Source organism: Humulus lupulus, chromosome 8 (assembly GCF_963169125.1).
Source record: "Humulus lupulus chromosome 8, drHumLupu1.1, whole genome shotgun sequence".
NCBI classification, from domain to species: domain Eukaryota; kingdom Viridiplantae; phylum Streptophyta; class Magnoliopsida; order Rosales; family Cannabaceae; genus Humulus; species Humulus lupulus.
Genome location: NC_084800.1, coordinates 59,527,382 through 59,543,525, shown reverse-complemented (window position 1 = coordinate 59,543,525; position 16,144 = coordinate 59,527,382). Strand labels below are relative to the sequence as shown.

Here is a 16,144-nt window from a genome sequence, read left to right as displayed (position 1 = left end):
TTGTCTAGTCTAAAGGCTAGTTACTTAGAGCTAGGGCCAAAAGGCTCAGGTGACTGAAACGTCACGTGGCTTAGGGTGCAGAGCCCCAAAGTGTGACTCATTAGTCACCTATACAGAGCGTGACTCATTAGTCACCTATACAGAGTGATTCATTAGTCACCTACACAAAGTGTGACTCATTAGTCACCTATTCATGGTGTGACTCATTAGTCACATATCTGATTAGGGCTGCAAGCTCTAGAATGATTACCAGAATCATTTATTGATATTACATACATGCAGTAATAAGTTTTCTTGCTGAGGCTTGGCTCACGGGTTCTATGTGGTGTAGGTAAAGGGAAAGAAAAGCTCACCCAGCCTTGAGTGGAGAGCTTAGGTGGCGATGTGTACATATGTGGCTGCTTGACCACCACGGTCAAGGTGTTTCTCAGAGGAACTAGGGGTTAACCCTATTTTTGCCGCTTAGGTCGGCGGGTTTTAATTTTTATACTATAATGACCATTTTGGATTGTAAATAACTTGTAAACACTTTTATGGGCCATGTACAGTTTAATGTTTCAAATAAAATATATTAATTCCTTTTGATCGAGATTTTCACCCTGGCCTATTAATGATACCTAGATGCACGTTTATAACCTAATGACTCATTTAGCGAGTTAAGCACTATTTAAAGTCCATAGTAACGGTCTTGGAGTAACCAAGGCGTTACAATATGTTTTTTGTTAAAGACAATGCCACAATTATGAACATCCACTAATGTGTTCACTCTGAAAGTTGTGTTGTCCCTATTCTGTACTCGAGCATATAGGCACCAACCACAACCTTGTGCTCTACAAACTGCTTTTAGCTTTGTTTGGTTGTTGAAAGCATATACAAATTCTCGATCTGTACTTATGAAGTATTCCCTTAAAGACTCTCTAAGTTGGTCCACATTAGCAAACTCCAATCCAAGAACAAACTTGAAATCTGCCCATTCCTCTCTTGGGAAAAATTGCTTTCTACTTTGCTTAGATCCACCTTCACCATCATCACTGTCTTGGCTCTGTAGTTCATCTTCATCCACATAACGTCCATCTAAGTTGTTATCTTGGACTTGCCCACACACTTCGTTCACAGAATCCCATCATATGCTAGGCTCAGTAATATTCTCTTCATATTGCCTATCTTCTTCTTCATCTAGGGCATACTCTTCTTCAACAAAATTTGTGTCTTCAGTAGAGTTTCCTTGGCCCAAATCAGCATTTGATTGGACCTCCTCTTGTGTACTCGCTCTATGCTAGGTTTGCCTTGAACACTAGCCCAAGTTAGGCTCTTCATGGACCTGAGTTTGGCTTGATGTGTGGCCCAAATCAAGCTTTTCATGGGCTTGGTTGGTTTCCCTTAGAGTCTGGCCCAAATCAGCATCTTCATGGACCTGAGTTTGGCTTGGTGTGTGGCCCAAATCAGCATCATTTAACACTTGACTTTCTTTTCCCATACAAAGTTGGTTGCACCCTTAGTTGTGCTGTCAGGGTGTGGCTGGGATGCTTCGGCCATCTCCGCTTCAACTTGGGTAATGTCACCCAAGTCATAATCATATCTGGCCAAATCCGACCCATCTCTGAATTGTTTTCGTTCCTCACGTTCCAGAATGAACACATCTTCTTCATCCTCATCACTGTCAACATCTTCATTGTCCTCATCATCATCTACACTTTCATAATCATACTCATCATTCTTGTAATCACTTTCCCCCCAATCATCAAGCATATGCATAACAAATTCCTCTTCACCATCACCCTCTTCTCCTTCTACATCCTCATAACCATTTATGACCCTTTCAAACTCCCTCTTATCCATGACATAATCATCTGCTTTAGCACTATAGCCACAGCTACCCTAACATCAGCATCATCAGGCAGCTCCTTAATGACACATCTTTTCAATGCAGCTGGGGATGAGGAACAACATGGGGGGGGGGGGTTACATGTGGTGCCGGTTCCAAACTACTATCCCAACCAAGTTTCAAGACTTTCTTGGGCATAAGTATATAGACATCAACATGTCTATATTTTACCTCCATGTCTTTGATCAACTCAAGCACACTCTTTACCTTTTGGTGTGAACCAAAAACCAAAAGGAAGCTCATATCCAAGCTCCTTGACAAACCTCTCCATGTCAAACATTCCAAACTCATCTATTACACAACCATCAAAACAATTCACCTATCCTCCCTCCTATTTTAGCTTTCCATTTGGATTAAACCAATTACCCCTGTGCTGTACATTTAGTGTGAACATCTTTGAATTCAATCCTAGCCATCCAAAATAGTCAAACATTAATTGTAATGACCCGAATTTGCTAATCAGGCTTAGGGCCTTGATTAGTGTGCCTGGAGGGCGATGAATGATTTAATATGCTTATATGTGGATGTATGTGTATATATGATTATGATGCTTGTTTAGTTAAGTTAAATATGCATGTGGACCCCATCTGGATATTAGGGGTATAAATGTGATAGATGTTATATATATGTAATATGTCTGTGCAGCACGATCTGAGACAGTCCAAGGGAGCGGTTAGCCTGAAAGTCACAACAGGGTTGAGATTCGGACTCGGGGCGAGTCGAGGGGTAATTCGGGTATTAGATGAGTTATGGGGTTATCGGGACATGAAAATAAATATTTGGAGATATATTTGTGGATAGAATGTCTAGGCGGGAATATTGGGTAAATTTACCATTTTGCCCTCGGGGACGTTTTGGTACCCCGAGCCTTGAGGTAACCATATAGACTTAAGCTGAATAAAACAAAAAGGAGGAATTTTCTTAGAAGATTTGAGGAAACCGACATACACACCCTTTCATAACTGAGATAGTTTTTATCTTCTTCTCTTCTTTACTCTCTAAGGAAAACTCAAAGGGAAACTCAAAGGAATTGGCTAGGAACTAGAAGGATTCCAGCTGTGATATCTTAGGAGCTTGAAGCTTAAGGATTGAGGATCAACCCCAGAGATTGATTTCAGCAAAGGTAAGCTTTAATCATTAAGTTTTGGTCTTGAATTTCTGCTGGTTTTGTGGATTGCATGTTAGTCAAGTTTGGTCTACCTTTGGGTGCTTTAGCTGAGTTTTGGAGTAGGATTCAATGGGGTTTTAGTGCTGTTATTGAGCTGAAATGATTGTGCTGGTTACCTAGGATTGTTAGCTAAGCTTAGGATGAATTGGATTGAGGAAAGGTATAGAAAAATGGTGAGAAAATCTGGGTTCGGTGGTGAGGGTCGCGGCCCATGTGCGTGCGCGGCCATGGGAGGCCAAGAAGTTCATGCGTGCCGCGGCCCGTGTGGGGGTCAGTGTGGTACTAGCCTATGTTTCGAGGCTAGCCACGTCGCTTGTGGGAGGGGCCGCGTCTCTTAGTGCCAAATTGTGTTTTTTTTTAGGGTATTTAGGCTTGGGAACTCAATGGGTAAGGCTCGGGATGGATTTTATCACCCGGATTGATAGAATTAAAGGTCCCGGAGGTTAGGGTTATGGCTCGAAGTTATTTATTGGGTTAGAATTTGATGGATGTACATTGTTAATGTGTTGTGACTAGGGTTTCGGCGAGGCTCACGTTAGAGAACTGTGCTCGGGGCATCGGTGCTCAGAAAGCTCGGAACTCAGGTAAGAAAACCCTTGTTCCCATGGAGCTTGTGTGCAGGGCTGAGCCCAATACGTTAGAACTACGGGGCGTATCTCTTTAACTGATTATGATAGAATTTTGTACTTGCTTGTTATACTATGTATATTACTATGTGAATGATCGGCAAGAGCCGGGGACGGTGTAGATCGAGAACGGCGAAGGGCCGGGAACGGCGTTGGGCACGTTGAGTGCAAGGCCGAGAACGGCAAGGGGCCGGAAGTAGCGTTGAGCACGTGGAGTGCGAGTTGCCAGGGAGAGTCCCTAGAAGGATACCTGGGATATCCTCACGGCGTGGTTCGCGAACCCAGGGCTTGGTAAATGCCTGGGACGGCTAGGCCGTATGTGTTTAGCCCATTGGTGGCCTGCTTATATACTTGATATATGTGTTTCATATGTTATCTGTTTGTGGGTTTTCTTGCTGGGCTTCGGCTCACAGATGCTCTGTGGTGCAGGTAAGGGTATGGAGAAGGTCAACCAACCATGATTACATCAGGCGTGAGGCGAAATGTACATGTTTGGCTAGCCTGGCTGCCACAACCAGAGGATTTCGGGAGGTGCTTGTAGATAAACCTAGATTTTTCGTCTAGTCGACTTGGTTCAGTTATATGTTGTAAATATTTCTAAATTGTATTTTGGGATCCCAAGTGTAAAACTTATATGATTTTCAATGTTATGAAGGTAATTCTAAAGTTTTTCCTTTGTTTATGGCTTAGTACACTGTTTGACCTAAAACCTCGATTAGCGAGTTGAAAGCATGTTTTTAAACTCACTTAGTAACGGCTCTAAGGAAGTAGGGTGTTACATTAATAATCCCCCATGTACTTTAAAATTCAGCACATGTTAAAACAAAAGACAACCATAACTCCAACCCAATGCAAAGATTCCACAAAAACAGTGTGTGGGACAGTAAAAAATATCACTTTATAACCAAAACTATCAAACACTATTATTAATGTACTTACTAAGAATTTAGTAAAAAAATGTATAAAAAATGGAACCCAATGCAAAACCTGGTGGTCCCAAAACCCATTCATGATTTCGTGCAAGCACAAGCATAACGGAAACAAACACGTAGCCATTTTTTGTCAGAAAACTTACCATAAATGGGACCTGGAACCGATGCTTCCGTTCACGGCATTGTAGTCGTCTTCTCCGGCAAGTTGAACAAGAGCAAATGCCTCCTCCTCTGCCGTCTGTTATCTTCGTCAATGCAAGGCTCGTCGTCTTCGTCAACTTGGCTCGTCTTCTTCGTCAATGGGGTTTTCAAGACTTTGGGTATTTTTCGTGGGTTTGGAGCATAACTAAAATTTGGGGGGTTTTAGTTTTAGGTTTTAAAAATTAAATTATAATAATTTAATAAATTAAATTTGAAATTTTTTTTTTTTTAGATTTTAAAAATTAAACTTAGGTATAATCTAGAGCCTACACATGTCCATTATGACCCACTAACGGAGACCCTATTGACGCAACTTTGGGGCATAACTGAACAATTTGAAAAAAAATATTTTCAAATTTAATTTATTAAATTATTATTATTTAATTTTTAAAACCTAAAACTAAAACCCCCCCAAAGTTTAGTTATGCTCCAAACCCACGATAGGTTTGGAGCCTACACATGTCCATTATGACCCACTAACGAAGAACCTATTGACAGAATTACAGTTTTATGATGTTTGGGTACTTTACCCGCTAAAAAAAAGATTGAGTCCATGCCGGGTATTTTACCCAAACTTTAGGTACTTATGTTGCAAATATCCCTTGATATAAATTCATATGAGTTTATATACATGGAGCTTTTGGTAAATTAAGTATAATAATATGGGTTTTTTGGTTGAGTAAAAAGCAAATATGACTCACCACTTGTCAAGTTGTAAGTGTGTTTGTAAAAGATCTAAAAAAATGACGGTTGGTGGCACTTCTCTTATTTATTTAGCTAAACAAAATAGCCAATCTCAATATATGCTTTTTTGCTATAGCTACAAGATCTAATTGGAGTAAATGTGCAAATCAATGAATATAATATGCACATGAGAACCTTCAAAATAAGTGTTTTAAATTTATTAAACTCTCCTTGCATATTACTAGCTCCATCATAACCTTGTCCTCGTAGTCTATATGTACTCAAGGTCGACTCTGAATTGTAGGGGGATTAATACAAAATATGATATTTTTCAAAATTGAGGACCTTTTTTTATGGAAAATTATGGCATTTAAAAAAAATGGCCTTTTAATTTGGGGCATGGTGTCACGGGCTGACATTTTGACAGCGAAAATGCCCGTGCGGCACCTTGACTCCTCTGAGCCAAGGTCAGCCTTCCAGCCATTCGAATAACAATGGGCACATTTTTCGCGCAACTGTGTGCCTCTGCACACTTCCATCTCTTGAACAACTCTCGCTGAGTCATGCTCTCAAGCATCTATAAGTGCAATCATGCATCAAGGCTATCTAGCCAAGACACTCACACTGTCCATAGGTTCTCACTATGGCAAGGAAAATCCCAACATCGATGCTCACCTAGACATTCGCAAGTCAAGGTAGCATGTGTGGCCAAGAGCCAACACCAAGCTGACGTGCCAACACCTCTCATCATGCCCCATTCGATACTATCCGATTAGCTCATGTCACAGACCAAGGACTCCCATACATCCATGGTCCAATCCTCAAGGCACCATACCATCATGCATGTTGGCAGGCCCTCGAGACTGGCTGCCAGACTAGTAGCATACACTGGACCTCTGTCCTACTCAAGCATAGTGCACCCTCCAATGCTTGCATGCTAACAAGTCCCACGAATGACTTCCCGTGCCATCTCGTGTAGAGATTCATGGCCATGGTGCACCACGACATCTCTCGAAGGTTTGGGCCACGTTCCATGCAAGCGGAATCCTGGCAAGCCAAGGGAACCGTACCCTTAAACCTCTAGCAGCACACTTCGACGCACTACCGAGGCGGCCCGGTAATGTCCATGAGTACTCCTACTCATGGAGACATATGAGTCCCCTCGTGGTCCTCATATGCTCGCCTTACTAGTCCTCCCAACTAGTAGTAGCTCACTTGACGCACCTGCGCCAGGGGGTGGTGGAGAGCTGACACCAGGTGCTCCCCCTACAAAGAGCCTTCTGAGCTTTTAGCCTTCTACCAGGAACATATATGATTTTTGCTTGGGAGACATATTTGGCTTCCAGCTCACCAATTCTTCGAATCTTTCAAATCCGATCACAACATTGCATTCATTGACCCTTCAATATGGAACCTACCAAGTCCCGTCCATTTCTGGGCAATATTGAAGATATTTACAAAAATGCCACTGTCGTACAAACTAGGCATCAGCATGCTCACCAGCCTGCACCCTCGCGTGCGCATCTGACCGAGCGCCATCCTAGCTTGTAACGTGCCATCAAGGCCGGCACGTTACACCTGGCACAGGCCTAGCCCACCTATGCTAGGGCCGACCCTAGATGTACTTAAGCTATGTCTTGAAAATACTTTATCAACTATAACTTTAAATGAGAGAGATATGGTACTTATAAGTATGGTTGTTTATGGATTATTATGTGATACATGCTGAGTGCTAAATGTTGTAAACATGTATCTGCCTGTATATTGTATGACTGTGGAATATGATAATTGTTTGCTTATTCTTGGACCGTAAGGCGGCAAGAGGTTTAGTTATTACTACCTGACTGGCCGTATTGATCATTATTTCAGAAAGGTTTTAGATAAGAATGAATCCAGGACAAACAGATACTTCAGCTGGCTAGAGTGATCAGGGCCAGAATAATAATAACAGTCAGGGTCAAGAAAATGACCAGTCTCACATTCCATAGCCAGCTCCTGTAAACTGGCAGCAGATAATCAGTGATCTGCAGGCAACAGTGTTAAGACAGGGAGAAGAGCTTCGTCTCCTGAAACAGCAACAAGTGCCTGCAGTGGCCAGTGGTTCAAAGGCACCTCCTGTGTCGGTGCCAGTAGCTGGGCAACTACCTGAGGTTGGAAATAAATGGGAGCCTCTTTATGAAAGGTTCAGGAAACAACAACCTCCAGTATTTGAGGGCAGTGCAGATCATGCCAAAGCAGAACAATGGATGAGTATGATTACCACTATCCTTGACTTCATGAGGGTAACTGGTAATGAGAGGGTGGCCTGTGCTACTTATATGTTTCGGGAGGATGCCCGGATTTGGTGGGAGGTGATTACCCAGACCAAGAATGTTAATGCCCTGAGTTGGGAAGAGATTCAGACTCTGTTCAACGAGAAATATTACAATGATTCCATCAAGGCAGCTAAAGCTGAGGAATTTATTAGGCTACTTCAGGGAAATTTGTCAGTCACTGAATATGCCTTAAAATTTGATAGTTTGGCGAAATTCGCCATGGAGCTGGTGCCCACTAATGGGACCAGGAGAGAGAGATTTTTGCAGGGGCTACAGCCCAGATTAGCCCGTGATGTACGTATCACCACTGTGGCTGGGGTTACTACCTATGCACAGGTGGTCGAGAAGGCACTCACAGCTGAGAGTGCAGAGAACATGATCTGGCGTGATAGTGTAGCCAGAAAGGAATTCAGGAGGCCAGGTCCTCCATTTGTGGGTTCTGGTAGGGGTATAGGCCCCAGTGAGCAGAAGAGGAAGGTTCCTGATACATTCCCAGTTCCAGGTCCCGATAGGCGGCCCCGTGGTATTTCAATGGGTCGTCCAGGTGGTAGTGAAGCCTGGAAGTCTTATCCTGAGTGCCCTAGATGCAAGAGGCATCATCTGGGAGAGTGTAGGGCAAGGGCCTGCTCTCATGTGGAGCAGTGAGTCATCTTAAAAAGGATTGCCCTAAGGCAAGAAAAGAAGAACCCAGAAAAGCGAACAGCTCAGCCCCAACTCGAGTGTTCGCATTGACTCAAGCAGAAGCTGAGGCTTCTCCCTCAGTTGTTACAGGCCAACTTCTTAGTGTTGGAACCCCATATAATATATTGATTGATTCTGGTGCTACACATTCTTTTGTTGCTAGTAGTATCATTGATAGATTGTGTAGACCCTGCGATTTTTATGCTGTGGGGTTTGGAACTTTGTTACCCACTGGAGAGTTAGTGGTATCCAGGAGATGGGTCAGATCTTTGCCAGTGACAGTGGAGGGCAGAGAGTTGTCAGTGGATTTAATAGAGCTGGTTATGACTAACTTCGATATGATACTGGGTATGGATTGGTTGGCAAAGTATGAGGCAACCATTGATTGCAGAAGGAAGATGGTCACCTTTGAGCCTGAAGGTGAGGATCCTTTTGTGTTTGTTGGTGCTGTGCATGGACCTCACATTCCTATGATTTCTGTATTGAGGGCTAGGGATCTATTGCAAGGAGGTTGTATTGGGTTCTTAGCCAGTGTGGTTGATACCACTCAGGTCATGCCAGTGAGACCAGAGGTTACTAGACTTGTTTGTGAATTTCTGGATGTGTTTCAAGAAGATTTTCCAGGGTTGCCACCGCACAAAGAAATTGAGTTTGTGATAGAACTAGCACCAGGGACAGAGCCAGTGTCTAGAGTGCCTTACAGAATGGCCCCAGCTGAGTTGAAAGAGTTAAAAGTGCAGTTGCAAGAACTGTTAGATTTGAGTTTTATCAGACCTAGCTTCTCACCTTGGGGTGCGCCAGTTCTGTTTGTAAAGAAGAAGGATGGTTCTCTGAGAATATGTATTGATTACAGAGAACTGAATAAGCTGACAATTAAGAATAAGTATCCTTTACCAAGGATAGATGATCTATTCAATCAGTTGCAAGGTAAAAAGGTATTCTCAAAGATCGACCTTCGTTCTGGTTATCATCAGTTGAGGGTCAAGGAGGGATATATACCGAAGACTGCTATAATGCCCCAAATTTCCTAATAAGGTTTAGGACCTTGATTAGGAGGCCGGGAGGGCCATAATTGATTTATTATGGTATTTAATGATTATATGCATGTTTATGTGATTTATATTATTATATGATGGTGAATGCATGCATATGGGCTCATATTTTAAATGCAAGGGCATTTTGGTAATTTGGTCGTTGGGGGCGTGATTGTGTAATTTTATGCATATGGGTGAATTATCATTTTACCACATTATATGTGGATTGGTTCGATCCATTCGGCATGAGACGATCGTGAGATGCAAGTTTTCGGTCTAGTCATAACGGGATTTAGTTCGAGGCTCGGGGTGAGTCTCGGGGTGAATTTAATGATTAGAGCATTACCGAGAATTAAAGGGTAATGGGGTATGATTTATTGGCATTTGAGAATGTTGAGATTAGCGGGAATCGAAGAGCGTTAATTATAATTAACGATATAGGTTGGAAATGACGAATTTACCCTTGGGAGTGTTTAGAAGCTTTTAAATTGGCCTAGAGGCATTATGGTCTTTTGACCTTAAGGATTTATATCAGCTTTGGGGTTTGGAAGGCTGTAGAAAATAGAGTAAAACAGAGACATCCCTCTTCCTTCCCGTACACTATTCTCTCCATTTTATCCTTTGGTGTTCTTGAGCTCTAGAAGAGGTTTCAAGCTAGGAAACTCAAAGGCTGAGGTTGTGGACTTGGTTTAGCTATTGAGGGAGGTTCAAAACTGGTTTTAAGGTGAGTTCTAGTCACTAAATTCAAGTTGTGCTCTATTTTCCTTTTGGTTTTCAGCTTATGGTTTTTTATGTAGGAAGTGGAAATCAAGGGGAGTTCTTGTGTATGTTTGGTTGGGTTTTGATGAGGGGGAGTTATGGGTGATGTTTGGAGGTTTAAATGAGTGTTTGGAAGAGGTTATGAGTTAATTTGAAGGGCTGGTTTGAGAGGAAAAACACAGGGGAAAAATTGAGTTCGTGTGCTGAGTTTTGGCTAGTCTGGGCTGAGTGCCGTGGCGCAGTTGTGGAGCGCCGCAGCCCTTGGCGTCTGGCAGGGAGGCCCTCTCTGTCTGGAGGGCGCGCCGCGGCGCAGCAGGGGAGGGCCACGGCCCTTTAGGTCATTTTGGCCAGAATAGTGTTTTTAGCTTGGGGATTCAAGCCTAAGGCCTCGGGGTTGAACCTACTACCCGGTTGAGTAGTGTTTGAGGTCCCGGAGGTTAGGTTTTGGTTTGGGAACCTGTTATTATTCATTTTATTGATGGAATCCCATAATTGGTTATGACCAGGTGACCGTTAAAGGATCAAAGGACTGATCGTTCTCAAAGGTCGTATCTTTTATTAATTCTTGCTCGAACCCAAGGTAAGAAAACTGCACCCCATATGTGACATGCATGGCTGTGATTGATGCATGTTGGATGTTGAATGTGAACATTGATAGCATAATGAAGGCTTGCCAATCTTGCCCATTTGCATATGGTTGTTATTGAGGCATGCTGGGTGATTAAGTGTGATGCATGTGATGCACAAGAAACATGTGATTAGGGCATGCCATGAATGATGAATATGAGAATGGACAGAGCTTGAGTCTCTGTGTTTGTGCACGATCATAATTATGCTAGCAACTGTTTAGTAAGCATGTTGAATGCCCTGTTCTTGGATAATTGGCATATGATACACATTGATAGCATTGCTTACTTGTGCATGGTATTGGCTAATTAGTCAGGTTTGGCAAAGGTGCTAGTATCAACTGTGAAGCTGTGACTCACTAGTCAGGTTCGGCAGTGGTATTGGGCACTGGTCACATTGTGCTAACTCACTAGTCACGACAACCCTAGTGTGTTTAGTGCAAGCTATGTCGATTGAACCTAATCGACCTTCTGCATTGAATGACTCAAAGAGCATTAATGCAGGACCGACCTCAAGTTCGATGAATATAAACAAGCGTTTATCTAGCCAAAGGCTAGTCATTTAGAGCCAGGGCCAGCGAGCCCCGTGACTGTTAGGTCACATGGCTATGGGTACCGTCCCCTTAGTGACATGCTTGTCAGTCACTCATTTGATAGGAGCCATTGCGGGAAAGCCTAGGTAACGGTGTTGTTACACGGCTATGGGCATTGGGCCCCTAGTGACTTGGTGGTCAGTCACTCAGTATGGTTTACCAGGACCTCAAAGTGATATTCACTCATCTGATCAGAGTTATGAGCTCTGTATGATCATTTTGATCATCATATGCATGGCTTTGGGCACTGAGGCCCCAATGACTTGCTTGTTGGTCACTCAGCATGGTTTACCAGAACCTGTTGAAGGTTAGAGGCTTACCCAACAGCCAGCCTTCCATTTGAATTAGTGACTTGCTTGTCAGTCACTCAGTATGGTTTACCAGAACCTGTTGAAGGTTAGAGGCATACCCAACAGCCACTCTTCCACTTGAATTAGTGACTCGCTTGTCGGTCACTCAGTATGGTTTACCGGAACCTCAAGTGTTGCGACACTATATCTTATTAGGATTGACTTGATAGTCCTCCAATCAGAAGGCCAGGACTTCTTATCCTGGATACCCCAGCATCTGTTTGAATTCATTTGCATGCTGAATAGAGCTATGATTGCTAGGCATGCCAGATATGATTTGATATCATGATATGACTGTTTATGAGCATATGAGTTTTCTTGCTGGGCTTCGGCTCACGGGTGCTTTGTGATGCAGGTAAAGGCAAAAGGAAGCTGGACCATCCTTGAGTTGGAGAGCTTAGGTGATGACGTGTACATATGCAGCTACTCGACCAATACTTGGGCGAGGTTTGAAAGTGGAACTAGGGCTGAACCCCGTTTTTCCGCTTAGAACGGCCTGTTGTAAACACTTTCTTGTAATAAACTCTGAAATTATATTTTTGGGATCCCAATGTATACAGTAAACGTTCTAGTGAAACGTTATATCCTTAACCAAAGTTTTTAACCCCTAAACCGCTAGTCATACTTAGTTACACATTTATGGCCAAACGACTCGACTAGTGAGTTTAGCACTGTTTGCAATGTGCACTGTAGCGGTCCCTGGAGTTGGGGCGTTACAACTGCTTTTCGTACCAGGTATGGGCATTATGAGTTCTTAGTCATGTCTTTTGGATTGACTAATACCCCTGCCGCTTTTATGGATTTGATGAATAGAGTGTTCAAGAATTATCTAGACCAGTTTGTGATCGTCTTCATTGATGATATTCTGGTGTATTCTCAGTCTGAGTCTGAGCATGAGCAGCATCTGAGGTTGGCTCTACAGAGACTGAGGGAACACAGACTGTTTGCAAAGTTCAAGAAATGTGAGTTCTGGTTATCTCAAGTATCCTTTCCTGGGCACATTGTCAGAAAGGAGGGGATTAAAGTAGATCCAGCAAAGAACAAAGTGGTCAGAGATTGGCCAAGGCCAAATAATGCTTCCGAGGTTAGAAGTTTCCTTGGATTGGCAGGTTATTATAGACGTTTCGTGGAAGGGTTCTCAAATATAGCTACTGCATTGACTGAACTGACACGTAAGAGCCAGAAATTTGTGTGGTCAGATAAGTGTGAGAACAACTTCCAGGAACTGAAGCAAAGGTTGATTACAACTCTGATTCTGAGTCTTCCGACAGATCAGGAGAAGTTTGTGATTTATTGCAATGCTTCTCATCAGGGTTTGGGCTGTGTTCTGATGCAATCAGAGAAGGTAATTGCTTATGATTCTCGTCAATTGAAGGAGTATGAAAAGAGATATCCCACTCATGATTTAGAGTTGGCAGCCGTGGTTTTTGCTTTAAAGATATGGAGGCATTATCTCTATGGAGAGAAGTGTGAAATTTATACGGACCACAAAAGCCTGAAGTATTTCTTTACCCAGAAAGACTTGAACATGAGGCAAAGGCGTTGGCTGGAATTAGTGAAAGATTACGATTGTGAGATTCTGTATCACCCGGGGAAAGCCAACGTGGGAGCTGATGCTCTAAGCCGGAAGGGTCCGGGACATATTCATGGTATTAGGCTGATAGCCAGAGAATTAGCTGATGATATGACCAGAGCTGGTATAGAGTTGCTGGTGGGCCAGTTGGCCAATGTTACGCTACAGTCTACGCTGCTAGAGAGAATTAAAGAGAGTCAGTTGGGTGATCCACAGCTGATCAAGATTAGAGAGGATGTCTTGGCTGGAGCATCCAGAGACTATACAGTGTCTGATTTGGGGTTATTGAGATATAAGGTACGGATATGTGTTTCGTTGGACACTGCATTGAGGCGGGAGATTCTGGATGAATCTCATACTACACCTTACTCTTTGCATCCAGGCACCACAAAGATGTATCAGGATGTGAGATCATTGTACTAGTGGTCAGGGATGAAGAGAGATGTAGTAGAGTGTAATGACCCACTACTCTAGACTTTTTGGACCATTAACGAAACTATACATAAAACTTACATTTTTGCGAAAATACCATAATTTATCAGAAACTTGTAGAAACAAAGTTTACTTTCATAAAATAAGTAGGATATGGGTACCCATTGTCTTTAAAACAAAAACAACTTAAAAACTAAAAAGAGTTACATAGAAAATGCGGAAAATACATTTAAAACCATAAAAACATAAACAAGACTACATCCTCGAATCGAATAACGCCCGGCCCCTTGACTCCATTCACCATCGATACACATCCTCTAAGCGTCACGAATCTTTCCACCTCTAAAGCTTATTTCCTGCACATAAACAGAAAGGAATGAGCCTAATGCCCAGCAAGGAAAAATCTAACACATAGTCATAAACATAAACATAATTTCATAATAACGTAAAGACATATCATAACACATAATTCACTTATTATAATGGCCATTATTACTTGGGGTCCCATAGACTAAACAAGCTTATGCCCATGAGATTAGTGGGGTCCTACCAGCTAAATAGGCATATGCCCACAATCTTTTTGGGGTCTTGTTAGTCAAATAGGGCATAAGCCCAAGCCTACAACAAACACATGCATAACAAATTCATAACACATTCATAACATATCATAACATAACACATATGATAACATAAACATAAACATATAGATTCTAGCCTATTTTCCTTACCAAAGTTACCGGGATAAAATGGACTGAGTTGGGACTTTTTGGAACACTCCTAAAACCATAATGAACAAGAGTGAGTCTAAAGAAAAGAGATGAAATGAAAGAGATGGAAAAACTAAACCATAAAAACATACTTACCAACTTCTATGCTTAAGAACTTGGATTCCCTAACCAAAATAAGAATGAGGTTAGGGGACTGAGTAGAAGGTTTTGAGAAAGGAAATAACATGAAATAAATGAAACAAAGTTTCGGGTTTACCTCAAAGATTTGCAAGATCAATCTAACCTCCACCGAAATACTATAGAACTCACTTCCCAAAGTGTTTGATAAGCTTATGATGTTTAAGCTTATAGTTTTTCCCCAAACCAGGTGTTTACACTCTCACACTCACTTAACACTAGCAGCTTCTGAACTTAGAGCAAATGGTGAATAATGGCTGGGTACTAGGTCCTATTTATAGAGTTTGGAGATGAAAAGATCTTGATTTTACTTGAATAAAAATAATGGCTTTTTAGGTGAAAATCATTTGAATAATCGTTCAGCAGAGGCTGAAGACTCATTCAAAAGATGCTAGACTTATGAAGAAGTTTGAATGGCTGAAAGGAAAAGAATTCAAAAACAATTGAACATATGCTGAAGGAGGCGATATATCGCCCCCTGTAGGCGATATATCGCCTGGGCCAGTATGCCCGAGGCGACCGTGCATCGTTTCGTGTTTTCCGTATCTACGTGCTGCGACATATCGCCCCCTATAGCTGCGATATATCGGCACTCGCTGAATATTTAAACACGAAATTACACATTTTTAGCTAAGTTTGAATGGAGTAAACAGCCTTGACTAAGCCCTCAACGTACTCAAAGCTGCTGACTGACCCTATAACATTCAAACTTTACTCCTTATTAGATTTAATCCTCCAAAATACTTAATCCTTAATTACCATTCATAACATGTGCTTCAAATCCTATTGGTTGATGTCTAAACCTTATAATATAATAAATATGATCCTTAATATCAGTCACTTTAATCAAACCTTAGGTTATACTTAATATTCTTAAACTATAGATTAAACTTAGAAAATCTATAAGTACTACTATGAGTGTCCAAATAATTCCCGATCTTAACCAAAAATCCATAGTAACAAAGATAATGCTATAAATACTATCATACTACTATCTATCTTAGCTAAGTAAAGTTCTTGGACTCTACATAGAGTATGTGGCTAAGTGCTTGACTTGTCAGCAGATCAAGGCTGAGCATCAGAGGCCAGCAGGGTTATTGTAGCCTCTAGGTATCCCGAAGTGGAAGTGGGAAGACATCACAATGGATTTTGTGGTGGGCTTGCCCAGGACTGTTGGTCAGCATGATTCCATTTGGGTGATAGTGGATCGCTATACCAAATCAGCTCACTTTCTACCAGTGAGGACTACTTATACGGTTGACCAGTATGCGGATCTCTATGTGAGAGAGATCGTGCGCCTCCATGGAGCTCCTAGGTCGATCGTGTCAGATCGGGACCCTACATTCACTTCCAAGTTCTGGAAGAGTTTACAGACAGCCA

At 42.1% G+C, this 16,144-nt stretch overlaps 1 protein-coding gene across 1 annotated transcript; it reads right to left on the bottom strand.

Moving 5' to 3' along the window:
• Nucleotides 1-1,452: 1,452 nt before the first annotated feature.
• On the bottom strand, nt 1,453-2,176 carry LOC133795469 (uncharacterized). The gene is made up of 2 exons (XM_062232920.1): nt 2,057-2,176; nt 1,453-1,878 (listed from the first exon to the last, which is right to left on the bottom strand). Exons 1-2 carry the CDS (start codon nt 2,174-2,176, stop codon nt 1,453-1,455), a joined length of 546 nt encoding a protein of 181 aa, XP_062088904.1.
• Nucleotides 2,177-16,144: the final 13,968 nt, after the last annotated feature.

Coding starts and splice junctions, on each gene's coding strand:
- LOC133795469 (XM_062232920.1), bottom strand. CDS start 2,176: ATGAGTTTGGAATGTTTGACATGGAGAGGTTTGTCAAGGAGCTTGGAT. Junction 1,879..2,056: donor AGTTGATCAAAGACATGGAG/GTAAAATATAGA, acceptor TGCTGATGTTAG/GGTAGCTGTGGCTATAGTGC.